This window comes from Vombatus ursinus, unplaced genomic scaffold (assembly GCF_900497805.2).
Source record: "Vombatus ursinus unplaced genomic scaffold, bare-nosed wombat genome assembly UNPS02014820.1, whole genome shotgun sequence".
In the NCBI taxonomy this organism is placed as follows: Eukaryota; Metazoa; Chordata; class Mammalia; order Diprotodontia; family Vombatidae; genus Vombatus; species Vombatus ursinus.
In genome coordinates this window covers 19,786,908-19,804,853 of record NW_020954598.1, presented here as the reverse complement: position 1 = coordinate 19,804,853, position 17,946 = coordinate 19,786,908, and the positions used below count along the sequence as shown (strand labels likewise).

The window sequence follows — 17,946 nt, the reverse complement described above, 5'->3', positions numbered from 1 at the left end:
ACACACACACACACACACACACACACACACACACACACACACACACAGACATATATATACCTAGCAAGATCTGGAAGATTCCAGATAGGAAAAGTACCGTAAGACCATTCTTATCACACTGCACATTCAATTCCAAGATGTATGCTACCTAGGCTCCAGAAAAGTTCCTAAACTGGTTGTCAGTAAAATGTGGGGAGGAGAATGATGATGATGATGATGATGATGATGATGATGATGATGATGGTGATGATGGTGATGATGATGATGGTGATGATGATGATGATAACATGATGATGGTGATGATGATGACGATAACATAATGAAGTACACACACATATGTATCTCTATATGCCTGTATACCTGTATATCTCTATATCTAATTTTAAATTTTGCAAAGTTCATTTTATATGTATATGTAAAATCTTATTTGATCTGTAGAACAGCCCTGGGAGGTAGATACTATGGGTATTATTCTCATCATACAGATGAAAAGACCGAGGCACAGAGAGGTTGCTCATATCTTGCCCATAGTCACACAACAAGCAAGTTTCAGAGATGGAATCTAAACTCTGATCTCTTCGGACTCCAGGGGCCAAGCTTTGTTCTCCAGAACCTCATGGAAGTTGCATAACCTCTCCTTACTCACCTTTTGCACATCGTAATGTAGGCCTCGAATGGCGAAATCGGGGATGTAATCATATTTTCGGATTTCTCCTGGGTACTGTATGGGGAGAGTGGTTAGCAGACAAAGCATGAGTCTGAAACAACAACTTCAACAGCCTAAATACAAATAGGTTGAGATGGAGCCATGTTTTGTCCCACTGTAACCATAGGGGAAGAGGCGGAGGGCAAAGGCAAAGGGTGAGCAGGGTGCTGCCTTCACCCAGGGAGGCAGACATTGGGACCAGAATCCAGGTACTGTTTTGCAACCTTGATTACCATATCTGAGTGCACAAGGAGGGCACTGTGGACCTTTATGGATAGGGGAAATACAGAGCTGCATACTGGCTGGGGCACGAGAAAGAGAGACAGAGAGAGAAATCTCTATCAGTGTTTTTACCTTATACTGCTGTATTAGGATCTCTCTGGCTGCGTTGAAAATCATGGAGTGCAACGAATCAGAGTACTGAGCTAAGGTATAGTCATAGTCAAATCCGTACACCTCCACATCCCCCAGGCTGATCTCATTGTTGGCATAGATCGCAGCTGGGTTAAGGAGATTACAGACTTCAGGAGGAAGGAGGTCTGCAAGAAAGGAGGAAACATGGTGTTTGAACTTTTGAGAAGGGTGGGGTTTAGGACTATTTAATTCCTACCTCACTCCATCCCCCAGTTTCTCCTGCCTCTTCCAGAAAGATACATTTATAAACCTGCCAACAATACCCACTCAGTCCCTTCTTGATCCTGCCCCAACATTTAAATAGGTTTTTTTTCTACCTCTAAGATGGATGCTAAGAATTAGCAAACTAATTAAAGGATAGTCAAGCTTACCTGTTTTGTGGCCTTCAGAATCAAAATGTGCTGAACAGCCACATGGTTAATGGCTCATTGGTTCATCTAATCCTCCCAAATACCTGTCATCATTTGACCTTCACTTCCCCCTAATCAGGATAAAGTAGGTGGCTCTAATTTTCTCATAATTTGGGACCAAACCCAGAGCGCCTCTGGGGTCCCTCCTGGCTGAAGCACTTTCAAATACTTGCTTAGTTTTGTTGGCATTGTTTGAACAGGCTCTGGATCCACATAGACCTCCTTCCACTCCCCACCCCATCTTTTGTACTCCATGCCCCCAGCCTCCAAGAAGTCAAGAGCAGCACTGTTTGTCATTATTCTGCAGCCTGATTTAGTCTTTCTGGTCTGTGTCCTTATTTCTCTCCCATCTGGCTTCCCTAATCCCCTGGAGGTAGTGCATGCAGGGCTGAAGTGGTATTTAACAGGTAGGACTTCCAGAGTGTGGATGGAGGTGAGTGGCTGGCAAGACAGTCTCCTCTAATTCGATTTTCTTCTAAGAGCCTGCCAGATCCCCTGCTGACCACATTTCCCTGTATCCAGGCTGGCCAAGAACATTGCTAATTAAGTCAGTAGGTGTGTTTGTGAGAGATGGATGCCTGGCTTTGCTGAACTATTACTCAGGCCCTCCCTCCCATCTCTCCCTAAGAGATGGCAATCTGGCTCTTTTCCCAGTCCCCAGATGGACACTATAGGAAGCTTTTGCCCCCTGGGGTCCAAAGACACACAGTGATGTAGCCAAAAGCTTGGTTTGTATAAAGCCTCATTTGTAAGCTGCTTGGGCAATGGGTGTTTCGTTTTCTCTTGCCTGTGGCTCAGTCACAGAGCTGTGTGTAAGGTCAAATTTCCAGCGCTTACTCAGCACAGTGCCTGGCACATAATAAGTACTAAACTACTTTTTCATTAATTTGCTATTCAACATGAATAAGACATAAGAAAAAAAAGATAGATGACGTGGCTGATAAGCTTGTTTAGGTAAAACGGATTACTGAAATGTAACAAGGTTCAGTCCTAAGAGGTAGATAGCTCTTCTATTCACTTGTCCACCAGATACCCCAGCTCTGGATCTTATATCATATAGCACTTATACCTACACTTGCAAACTTGTTCTAAGATGTTAACTTTGGCTTACAGTAGTTTAAGTGTGTGTTGGTCCAAAAGTTTGACTTGGTGGGGGCAGGATCTTCTCTAAGCCTAGTTGAGAAGTTTATGTTACCTACATGTATTTCAGAGATTGAAATATTTGTTCCCTTCATTGTAGTTGAATCAAACATGGCTCTCAGGGCTTAGGGCACAAACATTTCTACTACATCTGTACTTCTAAGGAGAAAGGGCTGGCTACACTCAGCGCTGTATTCTTGAGGGCATTAAAGGAAAAAGACTCAAAGTCTTTTTTGTTCCCCCTCCCCCTCCAAAGTCTTTCAGTTAAAGAGTCATAAACAAAACCATTCCAATTGCAACACATTTATACGTCTTTGAGGTTTAATTAGGACATATCTTAAGCAATGTGGAATGGGGTGAGTTTGGGTGAGACATGCTTCTTCCTCTCCAGCCCAGTTCTCGTATTGGGCCCCTCTAGCAGGCTCGTGAAGCTTTACCAAAAAAAGCTACCTGGCTGTACTCTGTAAGGAATGGTGTGAAATGCCTCAACTGGTCCAGAATGGTACCACAGGATGCCAGTCTTGGCTATGCTGGCATGGCCACTGAGCTGGGAACACTTAGTGTATCACACATTCATTCTACTCTCCTTTCCCCATGAGCTCCAAACCAAATTCAGTGTGGAAGCCTTAGCTGTTAAAATAACGGAAATCCTCTTTTATCTGTGACAGTCTATACTTCCAGAGTACCTTCATGTATCACTGGAGTCCTACCCCTGTGAGGGACATAAGGTCACTATCCCATCTCCATCTCTGCTCCTCAGAATCCTTATCTTCCTTCAAGGAAGCTCAGAAACTATCTCTTCCTCAAAGCCCTCCTTGACCTACCAGGTATTAATGCTCTCTCTCTCCTCAAATTCTTTTGTACTTGTTTGTCCGCATACATACAGTGTCCCCCAGTAGAATGTAAGCCCCTCGAGGTCAGACCATTTCATGTTTCTTGTCTTTGTAACCTCAGCCCTAGAACATGGTCTTGTATGAGACAGGCACTTAAATGATAAATTGAATCTTACAGGGAAATGGGCAAGAGGGGAGAAAGAAATTGTCCCAGAGGTTGTCCAAGGTCACACAAGTAGTCTTTCAAGAGGTGGACTGGATTCTGAATCTGATTCTGCTTGGATCTAAAGGGGATGGTAGAAGGGTTCTGCTCTAGGAATCAGGCATTAATAAGGAAAGGTGCAACATTTGCATCTCTGAATGGCTTGAACCAATAATAGCATTTAATCAGCCTCAGCCTCACTTCTAGGTCACTAAATCAATTTATCCCAGGTCCATAGCCAGGGTCAGCTTCTTTTCAGACTGCAGTAGCAGCTCCTCTATATATTTACCTGGCAGCAAGTGTCAGCCTCTAGACACAGCCCTCATTCTTCTTGCCAACAGCTTCCCCAAATGTCTTATAGATATCTATCAATTCTTTTTGTACCTAGACATGTTCCAGATGGCTATTAGATAGTTTGGTGAGAGAAGATAGGCTAAAACTGGGAGGGAGAATAGTTGGTTGACTTGAGTTGAATAACTGGAAACTGGGTTTTCCGGATTAGGGGTATAATGCTAGGTTAAAAAAAACTAACTCATGTTTAAAGTCAGTGTTCTTATTAACAGGTTAATCTCAGGATGATATTATGCTAAGCAGGGTATCAGACAACCAGGAGCAAACTTCAAATTCACTTGTACGTGGCAAGAGTAAATTCTTAGGTCAAAACAAAATTAAATCTGGCTATGTTTATTCTAGGGGCTCAGACCTTCACCATCATCCCTTTTCTACAAAGGATGTCTACAAAAGAAGTTTCAGAAAGAGATTAAAGTACACAAATATATGACCCTGTCCCCTTACAAAAGATTGGAAAGAGAAGGCTTGCCAAAATTCGAGGCTAAACAAAAATCAGGATAATTCCTAGATTTGCCTATAAGAGCAGCCAGGTTATACTACCTGTAAAACAGTACCTTCACCTTTAATCCTCTGGCTTTAGTTTATCCCATCAGGATCTACAGTGAATCATTTGTGTGCAGTCCTGTTTTCCCAGAGACCCTGGGTGGGGGGGGAGGAGATGGGGAGAAAGGGAGCAGCTCTCTGTCTCTGATGGGCCCTAAAGAAGTTTTTTGTGGGGAGGTCATTGAGGGATTCGTGACTACTTGTAGATCTGGTGTACCTTGGGGGTGGTGGGGGGGAGCGCTGAGGCTTAGAATAGTGGAGAGAGTAGGTAGCTATTCTGGAAGCCCTGTGCCCGATCCCAGCCTACCCTGACTATTTGGAGCACACAGTCTTGGGGAAGCATTCCTCCTTAAATCGTCCCCAATCCTACTATGTAGACAGGGAGTGGACCATGGAGATACAGTCACCTGTGGCATCTTCCCCAAAGGCAGATGGCAAAGCCTCTTCCCCTAGGGATGCTTTGTGACCTATGTCATCTTTGAAAGGGGCCTGTGAAAGCTATACCAATCCAACCCCCTCATTTTACAGATGAGGACATTGAGACGCAAAGAGATTTGCCCAAGACCACCCGGCGAATCCTGGCAGCGCCAAGACGAGAATGCAGTAGGTCTCCTGCTTCTCGGTCCAGTGCAGTCTGTCCTTCTGCCCTCCAAAATTCTACCTATCCCTACTCTTACCGTGCACCAGCTTCCTCATCTCCCGGTACCTAGACCACAGGTAGGCGCTGGGCTCGGGAGACTGGGCGGCAGGGGCTGGGACGGCACTACGCTGGGCAACCCCGTCAGGGAAAGAGTAGGAGGCGCTGGCGACGGGACAGTGGGCGCCGGGGCTGGAGGAGCCTGCACAGGCGGGGCCGGGGACCGAGGGACCGCAGCCTTGGCAGGAGGAGGCAGCAGCAGCTCGCTGCCAGCCGGGGACATCGTCTCTTCGGAGCCGTAACCAGCGGCACCCCACCGCTCGAAGTCCCGCGCCGGCCATTCCCTCTGCCCGGTGACCCGCTTCCCGGCCAAGCTCCCGCTCCGGCTCCTGCCCTCGGCCCCGCCAGCTGTGCTCTAGTCCGCAGCGGCCGCATGTTTCCTTAGTGCGGCCAGCCAATGGCTGCCGTGCCGGCCTTCCAGTCGGCCAATGGCCGGGGCTCCTGGCCAGGTGCTGATTGCTGGGGAGGGGCTGCGGTCCCCTCTCACCCCTCCAAGGCCCCCGCCCATTTGAGACGGGAAAGAGGGAGTGGACACGACGGGCGGCGGGGACCGGATACTAGCAGCAAGACCAGGAGCCAGTGTTCTCGCACAGCCCCGGCTAGCCAGCCGATTGCCTCGTCGGAGGGCGCCATGGCCCCGAGCTCTCCTACCAGGCTTGAGACACAATAGGAGTCCAGGAAACTAGTTGAATGGAATCGGGCAGATTCTAACTGCAGCTGCTGTCACCTCGCCGCCAGTGAGACTTAAAGCTACTAGCTTGACTTCACAACAGCAAGGTCACAACATCCGTGAGGCGGAATGCAATTCAGTTCGGTTTGACCTGCACCCATGAAAGCGGCTCGAATGCGCGTAAGGCTCTGTGCCCGAGAACACAGACTACGATAACAGTCCCTGCCTTTAAATTACAATCTAAGAGAAGGGATTTTAGAGTTAGGCCGACTTAATCCTCTTTTGGAAAAGGCTCCGGTCCTGGCTCTCTTTGGTCTGTTGCTTCACGAGTTATAAAGTCCAGAATTGGTTCGTTAGTAATGATAATATAGAATAACAATAACTAACATTTATATAGGGCTTACTATGTAATGAAATATCCCATCTCCACCAACTATCCCCTTCCTAGCGTGGAACCTATTGACTTCCTTAAGTAGCCCTAGACACTTTTTTTTTTTTAAACCTCTAACATACATTCTATTGTGTCTGCATTTATTTATGTTCTTTTAAAGTGTTCTCAGAGTCACTTTGATGTGCCTTTTCTTTGCTCTGCTTCTGCTGGACTATGCTGGTCACCCTTCATTCAAAACATTTCCATCAAAAAGCATCTGTGATGCTGCACCGGATGCCTGGCAATACAATGGGATTTAGCTACATGATTCCCCGCTGCTAGGTGTACGTGCCATTGGGTATACACCACACACTTTGCACTGGGGAAAATATGCAAAGGCATACATGCAAAGGCATGAGAACACTGAGTAAACAAACACACAGAAAAAAGGAATTTATGTTGCTTACTTTGTTAAGGGTAAGAGCATTGTTTGTTGTGGGAGCTCTTGAGGCCATTAGGGACACAGGGATTAGCATTTAGTTTCTTCCTCTCAAACTTCATCTCTGAACTTATTTTGCCAATTTTGCCACCCACAGAATGTCATTTCTATAGATCTTGGTAAACAGAGAAAAAGCTGGAAAAAGAATGTCTCTGAGGCTCACTTTTCTCCTGCACTTCCACCATCAGCTAAGGTGATTTTCTCACACTGAAATCAAACCAATTGGTTGGGAAACTGAGGCCCTGACAGGGAAAAGCCCAAGATGACACAAAAAATTAATGGCAGATTGGGGATCAGAACCCAGGTATCAGTCCTAGTGCTCTTTCCACTACTCCAAAGTGGTTTATAACTTTCCTCTTCAGAATTCTTACAGGATTGCTCCTCCACTGGCTTTAAGATTTACAAAGGTGCTTTCCCCATAATGATCCCCTTAAGTATTTGGTATACTCATCATTTTCCAATCAAAGGATCAGTGGCAAGAGAGCTTAAGTGATCTTAAGCCAAAGGTCACACAGCTAGGTAAGTGTTAAACCCTGTGAACTGAACCCAGGTCTTCTGATTGTGACTTGATTCTTTTCATCACCTTGCACTCCCTCCTACTCTGCCAATCTGGCTTTCTTACTCTTCTTCTTACCTCCGCTTCCCGACTCCACACTTTTGCACTGGCTAACATCTATTCTGGAATATACTCCCTCACCATCCCTGCTGTTAGCATCCTTGGTTTCCTTCAAGACTCAGCTCAAGCACTACTTACACAAAGAAGTTCTTGACCCTTCCAATTGCTTGTGCCTCTCTGTCTCTCTGCCTCCCCCTCCTCTATTTGCCTTGTATATACTTTGTACAGGGTGACCCAAAAGTCTAAAACTTTTGTCTTTTCTGATAGAGTAAAAGCTTCTTGAGGGCAGGGACTGTTTCCTTTTTGCCCTTGTATCTCCAGTACCCAGCTTAGTACCCGACGTCTAGTAGGCGTTTAACAAATACTTGATGGTTGGTCGAAAGCGTGCAGGTAGAGCAGTGAAAAGATGGTTCTTTCCTATAGGAAGCCTAACGGTCCTAAGTTCTGCCCAGAACCGAAGCACAAGGTTTCTGAAATCCCATCCCAGCTCAGTCCCACCCACTCTTTACGTTGTATAGATCTTGCATGTACATAGCTGTTGGTATGTGGTCTTTCTCATTAAACTATGAGCTTCTTGAGGGCTGGGACTGTCTCTTGCCTTTCTTTGTATCCTCAGTAATTTGCACAGCGCCAGGCATGTAGCACTTAATAAACGCTAGTAGACTCACTTCCCAATTCTCCAGACCATTCGTTCTCCAGCCATCCTCAGCTCCTCCCTTATCCTACTTCAACCCCACCCCTTCTGCCGAAACCCCGCCCCTCTGTCTCTTTCTCCTGCCCCGGTCCCCCGCTTCCTACCTCAATCCCGCCCCTTCTGCCCTAGCTCCTTCATTCTGCTCTATCCATCCCTTTCTCCAGCCTCAGCCCTTCCCTTGGCTTAGCTCAGACCTGCCTCTTCTCTCGGGTGCTCGCCTCCTGCCATAGCCCCGCCCCTTTCCCACTCTAGCTCCCCCTCCCGCCCCTACTTCAACCCTCCAGCTCCCAATCCCCGCCCCTTCTGCCGTAACCCCGCCCCCTCATGTTCTAGGCCGGTCCCTTTCTTTTGCCTCGACCCCTGCTTCCTGCCTCAATCCCGCCCCTACTGCTCTGGGCTCGCCCCTTCTGCCGTAGCCCCACCCCTCCTGCTCTAGGCACGCCCCTTTTCTACCTCTATCCTTCCCCTTCTGCCCTAGCTCCTCCGTTCTGCTCTATCCGTCCCTTTCTCCGGTCTCAGCCCTTCCGTTAGCCTAGCTCAGTCTCGCTCCTGCTTGGTTGCTCTCCTTCTCCTGCCATAGCCCCGCCCCTTTCTCGCTAGCTCCTCCTCCTCCCTGAAGCCCCTGCCCTTAGTTTCCCACTTCCGTTCTGTCCGCTGGGGCTGGGCCTTTTCCCCGCCCAGTTTCCCGGCACCCCCCCACGAGGCGTCGGCCTTTCCTGCAGAGCTCGGGGCCGTTGTCGCGGACTGTCCGCCCGGCCTCCTCAGGTGAGGGCTTGCGGGCCAGGGCTTCGGGAGCCAGGCGCGCCGAGCCCCGGTTGGCTGGTGTTGCGAGGCGTTGGCGGAAGGTAGCCCGGCCCTTCTCCTCCCGCTTCCGGGGCCCGGAGGCTCGGCGCTGCTTTTCTTGTCCCGCCGGCACCTTGGCCCTTCCAGCCCCGGGGAGCAGCCTCTTCTTAGGGTCAGAGCCTTTAACGAAGCGTCTGCCCAACCCCTTTGTCCTACCGATAGGGAAACTGAGGCTGAGAGAGGTTAACAGTGACCTGCTCGTGGTCACACAGGTAGGAGGTGACAGAGCCAGGGTTTGACCCTAGGTCATGTTTTCACGACACCAGAACCCCGAAGGACGCTTGACCTCTCCACGCCGGTGCTGGAATCCCTGGCGTCTCTGACAGGCTCATCCCACGGGGGCTGGGACACCCCTGAGTCCGACGGCAGGGTCCTTATTGGGACACTGTCTCAGCCGAGCCGGGCAGCTGCCAGCCCCTTCTTCCCTGGTCTCATTCTCTCCTTTCCCCTGTTGTGCATGCATTCACATGCCCAGGATGCACTCAGAGGGCTGCCCTTTTGGAATCTTTCCTTTGCTTTAAGACCTCTGTCAGATGGCACCCCCTCTATGAAGCCGTCTTGGATGGCCCCCAACTGAAAGTGACCTCCAGTGTTCCAGTGGGTGTGTGATGTCATTGAAATAACCACCCACCCATCCTGTGCACCTTTATCTTGGGACTCCCCTCTAAATCAGACTTTACTAGAGTACTTTGGTTAGGCCTCTTCTTTGTCCCCATGTATATTTTAGTAATTTTTTTTTTTTTACTAAAAATTTAGTAACTTTTTGGGTAATTTTTAGGACCCGGTACTGCTAAGTTGATTGATGACTCCTCGAAGGTGGGCATATAGCAATTGGTTCCAGCCTAATGGAAATATGCAGCGCTAATTCGAATAATGAGACCACTTCAGGGGAACTACTTATTCCCACTAATCTGGACCGAGTTCTATATATATACACATATATATGTGTACAATGAGCTGAGCAGTGTTAAGTGATACAGTTTTAAGCTATATGGGGGTTTTTGAAGTGCTTATCGTTTGATCCTCACAACAGCCCTGTGACCTGTCTGACCCTTTGTTACCCCGTTTGTGGTTTTCTTGGCAAAAAGAGTGGTTTGCCATTTCCTTCTCCAGCTCATTTTACAGCTAAGAAAACTGAGGAGAGCAGGGTTACGTGATGTGCCTGTGAGTTAGGTGCTATTGGCTCCATTTTAAGGATGAGAGAGCTGAAGCTGAGAGATTAAGTTACTTGCCCCAGGTCAAAGAGGCAGTATGTATTTGAAATAGAATTTGAACTCGTACCTTCCCCCTACTGAGCTCAAAACCAAGCTGCCTCCCTGATTAAGCAAAGGGTAGTCTGTATTGCTGTTGGAAAATCATACTTCACTTTCACAGTAATCCTAGTCTTCTTCCTGAAATAAAAATCCATCTTATTTTTAAAAAATGAACTTGATAAGCATCAATAAAAACGAACATTTCCATATGAAGAACAGAAAAAGAAGACTGTATATAAAACTGAATATTATAGTTTCTTTTAAAAAATATACATAAAATTTAACAAGGTGGTACCAACATTACCCTGCTTATCTGTGCCCCTTCTGAACTTCTGTTTTCTTTTGTGTGTTTTAAAAATGTTTCATTGATGTTCTTTTTTCATCTCTTGTCTCTCTTTCCTGCCTGCTTACCCCACTCCTCACAATTCCCACCAACTCCCTTCTTGGTTTCAAATAAGTATAGTTAAGCAAAACAAATTCATACATTGGTTGTGTCTGAAAATGTATGTCATTCTCTACCTACTGACCATCTCCTCTTTGCTAAGAGGTAGGAAGCAAAAAAGTTGATATCTATGTGTGTATTCTATAGACTGATACTCTAATGAAGTTTTTCTTGCTCTATAGAGTAACCCTTTGGTAATTCAATTGGCATGGCACTGAATAAATAAATTTGAGTACTATTGTCATTTTTATTATATTGGCATGGTCCAACAATTATTTAACTCTTTATTTCTGGGAAGAATGTTTTGTAGATGTATTTATATAATTTACATAATTACAGTGGTTATATAATTAACCTTGGTTAGGTAGACTTGTATTTTATACATTCTCATTATTTCAAATGGAATTTCATTTTTCTATTTCTTGCTGCTGGATTTTGTTGTTAATATATAAAAAAGTTGATATCTGTGTTTATTCTATAGCCTGCTACTCTACGGAAGTTTTTGTTTCAGTTGTTTTTTAGTTGAATCTCTAGGTGCCCTGAGTAAATTATTATAGTATCTGCAAAAAGTAACAATTTTGGTTTTTTGCCCATGCTTAATTTTTTTCATACTACAATAGTTAGCATTTCTAGGACTATATCAAATAATAATGGTGGCAAAGAATATCCTAATCTGAGAGGCTGTTAGTTTTTCTCCATGATAGATAATGATTGCTCTTGGTTTTAGATACAATTTACCATATTAAAGAAAGGTCCATTTATTCCTTTACTTCTTAATTTTTTTTTATATAGATGAGATTTTTACTGTTTTTCATTTTTCACACAGTTGATTATGTTTCTAGTCTTCCTAGTTTTAAACCAACCCTGCATTTGTAGTATGAATCAATTCCTGTAATAATATTGTATCTTTTTAATCTGTTTTAACCTCTTGCTAATATTTTATTCTATGTTTTTGCGTAGCCATTCATTAGAGATATTGGTCTATATTTTTCTTTCTCTGCTTTATCTCTCCCTGATTAGGCATCAGGATTATATTTATCTCATAGGAGGTGGTTGGTAGGATGCATTCTCTCTTTTTGAAAACAGTTTTTGTAATATTAAAGTTATTTTTTATGAGATAATTAACCCCATTCTACTTTATACATTATACATTATATTTACATATATATTTATACCTTCTACATTCTACCCTCCTTAAGTCAAATCCTATGAGAAAAAGATTCACTCATTTCCTCTCACCTTCCCCCGGTTCTCCTCCACTGTAAGGCCCTTTTCTTTTCTGTTTTTTTGTGAGATAATTTACCCCATTCTACTTCTCCCTTTCTCCTTCTCCTAGTATAATCCTCTCTCACCCCTTAATTTTATTCTCCAGATCTGACCCCTTCATTTTCAACTCACCCTGTGCCCTCTATCTATCTATCTATCTATCTATCTATCTATATCTATATATACATACATATAATTTTTTTCCCCTCCAACTATCCTAATACTGACAGAGGTCTCATGAGTTACAAATATCATCTTTCCATGCAGGAATGTAAACAGTTCAACCATAATAAGTCTCTTATGATTTTCTCTTTCCTGTTTACCTGTTCATGTTCCACTTGAGTCTTGTATTTGAAAATCAGATTTTCTATTCAGCTCTGGTCTTTTCATCAAGAATGCTTGAAAGTCCTCTATTTCACTAAATGACCATTTTGTCCCCTGCAGGATTATACTCAGTTTTGTTGGGTAGGTGATTCTTGGTTGTAATCCTATCTCCTTTGCCCTCCAGAATATTATATTCCATGCCCTGTGGTCCCTTAATGTAGAAGCAGCTAAATCTTGTGTTATCCTGATTGTGTTTCTAAAATTAATTTTTTAAATGTTTGATATAATGCTCTTGTAAATCCAACTAGTTCTAGTGTTTTTGTTTTTTTTTTGATGGCTTGTTCAATTTCTTTTTCTGAGTTTGGGTTATTTAAATTCTGTATCCTGTTAATCTGTATATTGTATATTTTATATTTCATAAATACCCATTTTATTTATTAATAGTTTGCTGACATATGATTGAGCTTCAAACTGTTTCTCTTAATTTATCATGAATTTTCCTTTTTTACTTTTGATTTGGCAATTTATTTTTTCTCTTTTTACTTTATCAAATTAGCTAACAGTTTGCCTATTTTATTGTTTTTTTTTTCCTTCAAAAAAACTAGCTACCAGTTTTATTTTTCAATTTAATGGTTTTTGTTTTCAGTTTGGTTATTTCTGTGATAAAATCTATCTTTTAAACACTAATATTCTTTTTTTAATGAATGTTGCTATAAGTCATCATAGAATATTCAACTGTGAGAAATAATCCATATAGGTGACCCAATGGGCAGTGGAGAGACAGATTCTTTTTTGGAGCTGGAAACTTATCAATGTGGGTTCTCCCTTTAATGATGCACATCACAACCTGTCTATGTCCTCATCCTCTGTCTTCCTCTGTCCTCGTCCTTTCCTAAATCTCAGCATACTGAGAGCTGGCCTTCAGATCCTTTTGACATTTCATGGATAGCACTGGAGCAAAACAGGCTGATCATTAGTTATCCTTTACTCCTGTCACGTGAACAGCCCGCTTACCTTTCTGGGTTTATATCTGTCTTGACAACTGTTTAATTTTATTTTTCAATTCAGTGGCTTTTGCTTTCAATTTGATTATTCCTCTATGTTTTTAACATCCATACTCTTCTCAATATGTTGCTATAAATCATGGAATACCACAATCTCTGAAGAATCCAAATTGTAAGCAAAGAAACTGAGGCCAAGAGATTGTAGCTTTGCCATGGTCATGTAGCTACTTAGTTATAGAGTTAATCACAATGTAGTTTTGTCTTTTGGTTCCACATATCCCAGTATCCTTTGTAAAATATGGTACCCAGAACTGAACAGAATACTCCAAATGGGGCTGAACTGACTCAGAAAACAGTGACACTCTTCTTTATAACACCCTGTTATTTCTGTTAGTGCTGGTTTAAAAAACAAAACAAAGTAGACCCTTTTGTTTCAGGAATTGCCTTTTAGTGTTGTAGAAAGAGCAGTACGGTGGATAGACTTGTCGTCAGGAGAAATGGGGCCTGTCTTTGGGTCTTGTCTTTGAAATCGAGGAGCTGTGGGACCAGCAACCTCTGGGAACCTCTGGGGACTTGAAAGTGTTTTGTGAACATGAAAGCTCTACAGAGGGAGTTCCCATTTAAGAGCCATGAGGCAGGATCAGTGAGCCTCCCTGTAAATGAAAAGCTGAACAAAATAGAAGCTGAGGCTGCTGGAAGAGCTGCACAACATCTTGCTTTCCATCTATAGTTTCAGTTTATTTCCCACGAAGTCTGGCTGACGCCTTGGAGATGTTCACAAGGAAACACGTGAAGCGACTTCTGCAGAGGGTACCTGGACAACAGCGCTTTGGTGTCTATAGGTTTCTTCCTTTCTTCTTTGTTCTGGGAGGAGCGATGGAGTGGTTTATGATCAAAGTCCGAGTTGGCCAGGAGACCTTCTGTAAGTGGACATAAAGATGGTACTGGGGACGTGTCTTTTAGTTTGAGCATTCAAATTCAGATCCATCGCATTTACAAAGCATTTACTGGATTAGGCTCTGGGGTGGCTCATAATTTGTCATTTAACAGGCCATGATAACAGACCTAGTTGTATGCATGGTAGTCCGTCAGACCAAAGAGAAACAAAGTGTTCCCGGAATTGAGACAGCACAGATGTCTTGTGGGGCCTCGCCTGCCTTTTAAAATTCAGAGCACCAGTCCTGTGCAGCAGTTCCCTGGTATAGAAAATTGTGTTTTAAAAATCAAATCTAGGATTTTAGTCATTCTAAAGTTGAAAGTCTCAGCTCAAAGCTGGTTTTAAACTTGCGTGGATCATGCAATCCAGAATTGTGTTCTATTCTATTGATTTATTTTGCTTCTTGTCTACAGAAGTGTTTGCATGAGACTCTACACAAATGATTCTTGAATAATACATAACATGTGGCCATATCCACACTTTCGGCCTGCCTTGTACACAGATTAATACTAACATCCTTCGACGTTGTAGAGTTAGTTTCACATTTCACATTTCAACTATGTAGTTCACATGATCCAATTAATTAGGCTAGTGCCTCCCTGCTCACATAATTAGTCATGCTCCTTACTGTCTCTGTGCTGTTTCATTAATCCAGGCAGCATTTATTAAGTGCCTTTTGGGTTCATGACACAATGGCAGGTGCTATAAATATGAGACAAGAATGAAGCAGATCTTGCCCTCAAAGAGCTTACATTCACTGGGAGGAATGTAACATGTAAACCAATAAGCATATACATGATAATTGGAGAAGCCATCATTAATAAGGCAGTGAGGAAAGGTGGCCTGACTGGGGAGGGAGCACTTTCCAGGGACGGGGTTAGCCAGGGCAAAGGCATGGAGGTGGAAAGTAGGCTTCCAAATTCCCACCACAAATAGGCCAGTTTGGGTAGAGTGTATGAGGGGGAATAATGTACATTAAACCTAGAAAAAAAGGCTGGTTTAAATGCCAAGCTGAGAAGTCTGAATTTTATTCTAGAAATAACAGAAAGCTCTTGAAATTTCTTGAGCAGGGGAGTGGCTTGGTCAGATTTGTGCTTTAAGAAGGTTATTTTGGCAGCTGGTTGGAGGATGGATTGGAGAGGGGAGCCACTGTAATCTGGGAGTCCAGTTAGAAAGCTGTTGTAGGGGGCAGCTAGGTGGCACGGTGGATAGAGCACCGGCCCTGAAGTCAGGAGGACCTGAGTTCAAATCCTGCCTCAGACCAAACACTTGACACTTACTAGCTATGTGACATTGGGCAAGTCACTTAACCCCAATTGCCTAAAAAAAAAAAAAAAAAAGAAAGTTGTTGTAATAGTCCAGATGAGAAGGATAGAGGCCTGAACTAGGTGATAGCCATGTGATTGTAGGCAAGGAAACAAATGCAAAAGATCGAAGAGGTAGAATCAACAAACCTGGCAATTGATTGGATAATAGGGATGAGGAAGAGGGGAAGAATTGATGATTCTGAGGTTGTGAACCAGGATAGTTGAAAGGGGGGGTGGTGGAATAATGAGTTCCATTTTGCATGTATTGACTTCAAGATGCTTATTGGATATGCAGATGGCGATGTCTAATAGTCAGGTGGTGATTTAAGACTGGAGCTCAGCAGAGAGACTAGGACTCTGTATCTATGTTTATGTCTGTATTTATATCTTTGAAAGTCATCTGCTTAGAGATAACAGTTGAACCCATGGGAAATAAGATTACCAGGAGACAAGGTTCAGAGAGAGAAAAAGGAAAAGGGTGCAGGACAGAACATTCATTGGGGAACATCCACAGTTAGGGGTAGGACATATGTGATGATCCAGCAAAAGTTATTTCCCTCACTCAGAATCACTCACACTTCCAAATGCTTATGCAAATCCTGCTTCTCCTTCAGGGTCCCCTGGTTCCTAAATCCTCCAGCCCTCCATCACTACCCTTTCCTTTCTGTTATAATGGAACCTATCTTTGGTGTCATCAATTAGCACTTTATATATTGTATTGTATTATTGTATTGTCTCCTATCTCCAGCTAGCCTATAAACTCCGTGAGGTTAGTCATTGTAACTTCTCTGTCCCACAACACCGAAGTAGCTACTCAAGAAATGCTTATTAAGTGATGTCATCTTTGAATATGTAAGGTATAATGCAGAGCCCTTATTAAAATTAAATTTATCTTTATATAGAATAGAGACCAACCTTTAGTAGTTTGGAAATAATCAATTGCCCTTGTAAACATTAATTTGTAACTCTTCTGAGTTTGAAGAATTTTTTTCACTTCTCAACTGTTTTTTCAAAAGAATAATCAGAATTTTTATTTTTCCCAGATGATGTATATCGAAGGAAACAGTCAGAGAGACAGTACCAGAGAAGGCTGGAAGAAGAATCTTGAGAAGCATGAATGATGGAGCCTTAGTTTTCAACAAAATAAGTAGCCCGAACTAACTTTAAATCAAATGTGAATGTGAAATGTTACCACTTGTGGGTCCTCCATCATGTTAGAAGCCCATTCTTTGGAGCCCTCTTGTGGCCAGATCACAGATCCTTCACCTCCTGTACAAAACATCTGTGTTGAAGAGTTTTCTAACTAGCTATTTTCATACTTTAGTGTTTCTAAAGCAGTATAAGGATTCTTCAGGAGGGTTTTCAGAGCAGACTGAATTAAATGAATGTTTTAGTCATTAACAATAATTTTAAAGTACTGCTTTTTGCTGAAATCTTAAATAAATTAAATCATAAACAAATACATGATACCAGCGTTCTTTTTTTAAGAGGAGAAATAAAGTATGATTGTCCTTAGAGTAACTGGGCCAGATAAATATTTTGCATATTAAAATCCTACTTTCTACCTATCTTTAAACATTTCATCTTACTGGAAACTCTTGGGTTTTCTTTATCTTAGTCATGATCTACCCATAGTGGTTCCCTTTTGCCAAAAGGATAAAATAAACCTCTTGACTTGGCATTCTAGGCCCTCCATACTCTGACTCTAACCTACCTGTCCAGCCTTATTTCACCTTACTCCTGTTCAGGTGCTTAATAGACCAGCTGCATACTTACTGAGTCTTCAAACAGTTAATGATCTCTTCTCTCTCCACACTCTTTCCCTTGGTAATCTCATTCACTCTCACAGCTCCAGCTACCACCTGTGTTCAGATTACTCCCAGATGTAGCCCTCTAGTCCTGGCTGCTTCTGAGTACTGGATCCTTACCCTCCAACTGGCTAGAAGAGAGGTGGGGACTTCCAGCCTTCTTACCCCTCATCTCCAGGTATTTTACAGTCCACTGGCCTTCTTGCTGTTCTTGCGTACAACAAGACTCCAGGTCTTTTTACTAGATGTCCCTCATGCCTAGGTTACTCTCTCTCCTCATCTCCACCTCCTGGTTTTCCTGGCCTCCTTTGAGGCTCAAATCCTACCTTCTGCAGGAGGCCTTTGGCTATTCTCTTATAATGGTCATGCCTTCCCTCTGAGATTATCTTGAATTTATCCCAAATAGATCTTGTTTGTTCATAATAATTTGCCTGTTATCTTCCCCATTAGATTGTAAACTCCTTCTGGGCAGGGACTCTTACTTTTCTTTGTAGCACTTAGCATGTGTGGCACATAGCAGGCACTTTAATGCTTCTTGACTTTGACTTGAAATCTGTTCTGTCTTCATATTTCATCATTTCTGTTAGTGATGTTTTCTCCCATGTTCAGTGCCTTGA

General features: G+C 43.3%; 2 protein-coding genes across 2 annotated transcripts in view; one reads left to right on the top strand and one right to left on the bottom strand.

Annotated features, from left to right (window-relative positions):
* NT5DC2 (5'-nucleotidase domain containing 2) overlaps window positions 1-5,671 on the bottom strand; it is a 26,422-nt gene extending 20,751 nt beyond the window's left edge. The window contains 4 exon segments of the mRNA XM_027836989.1: window positions 647-721; window positions 1,061-1,245; window positions 5,277-5,628; window positions 5,630-5,671. Of these exon segments, the coding sequence (XP_027692790.1) occupies window positions 647-721; window positions 1,061-1,245; window positions 5,277-5,628; window positions 5,630-5,671 (654 nt within the window).
* Window positions 5,672-8,802: 3,131 nt separating this feature from the next.
* Window positions 8,803-16,981, top strand: SMIM4 (small integral membrane protein 4). Its single transcript, XM_027837222.1, has 3 exons — window positions 8,803-8,910; window positions 14,008-14,199; window positions 16,565-16,981. The coding sequence occupies exons 2-3, from the start codon at window positions 14,049-14,051 to the stop codon at window positions 16,627-16,629; spliced, it is 216 nt and encodes a 71-aa protein (XP_027693023.1). The 5' UTR covers window positions 8,803-8,910; window positions 14,008-14,048; the 3' UTR covers window positions 16,630-16,981.
* Window positions 16,982-17,946: the final 965 nt, after the last annotated feature.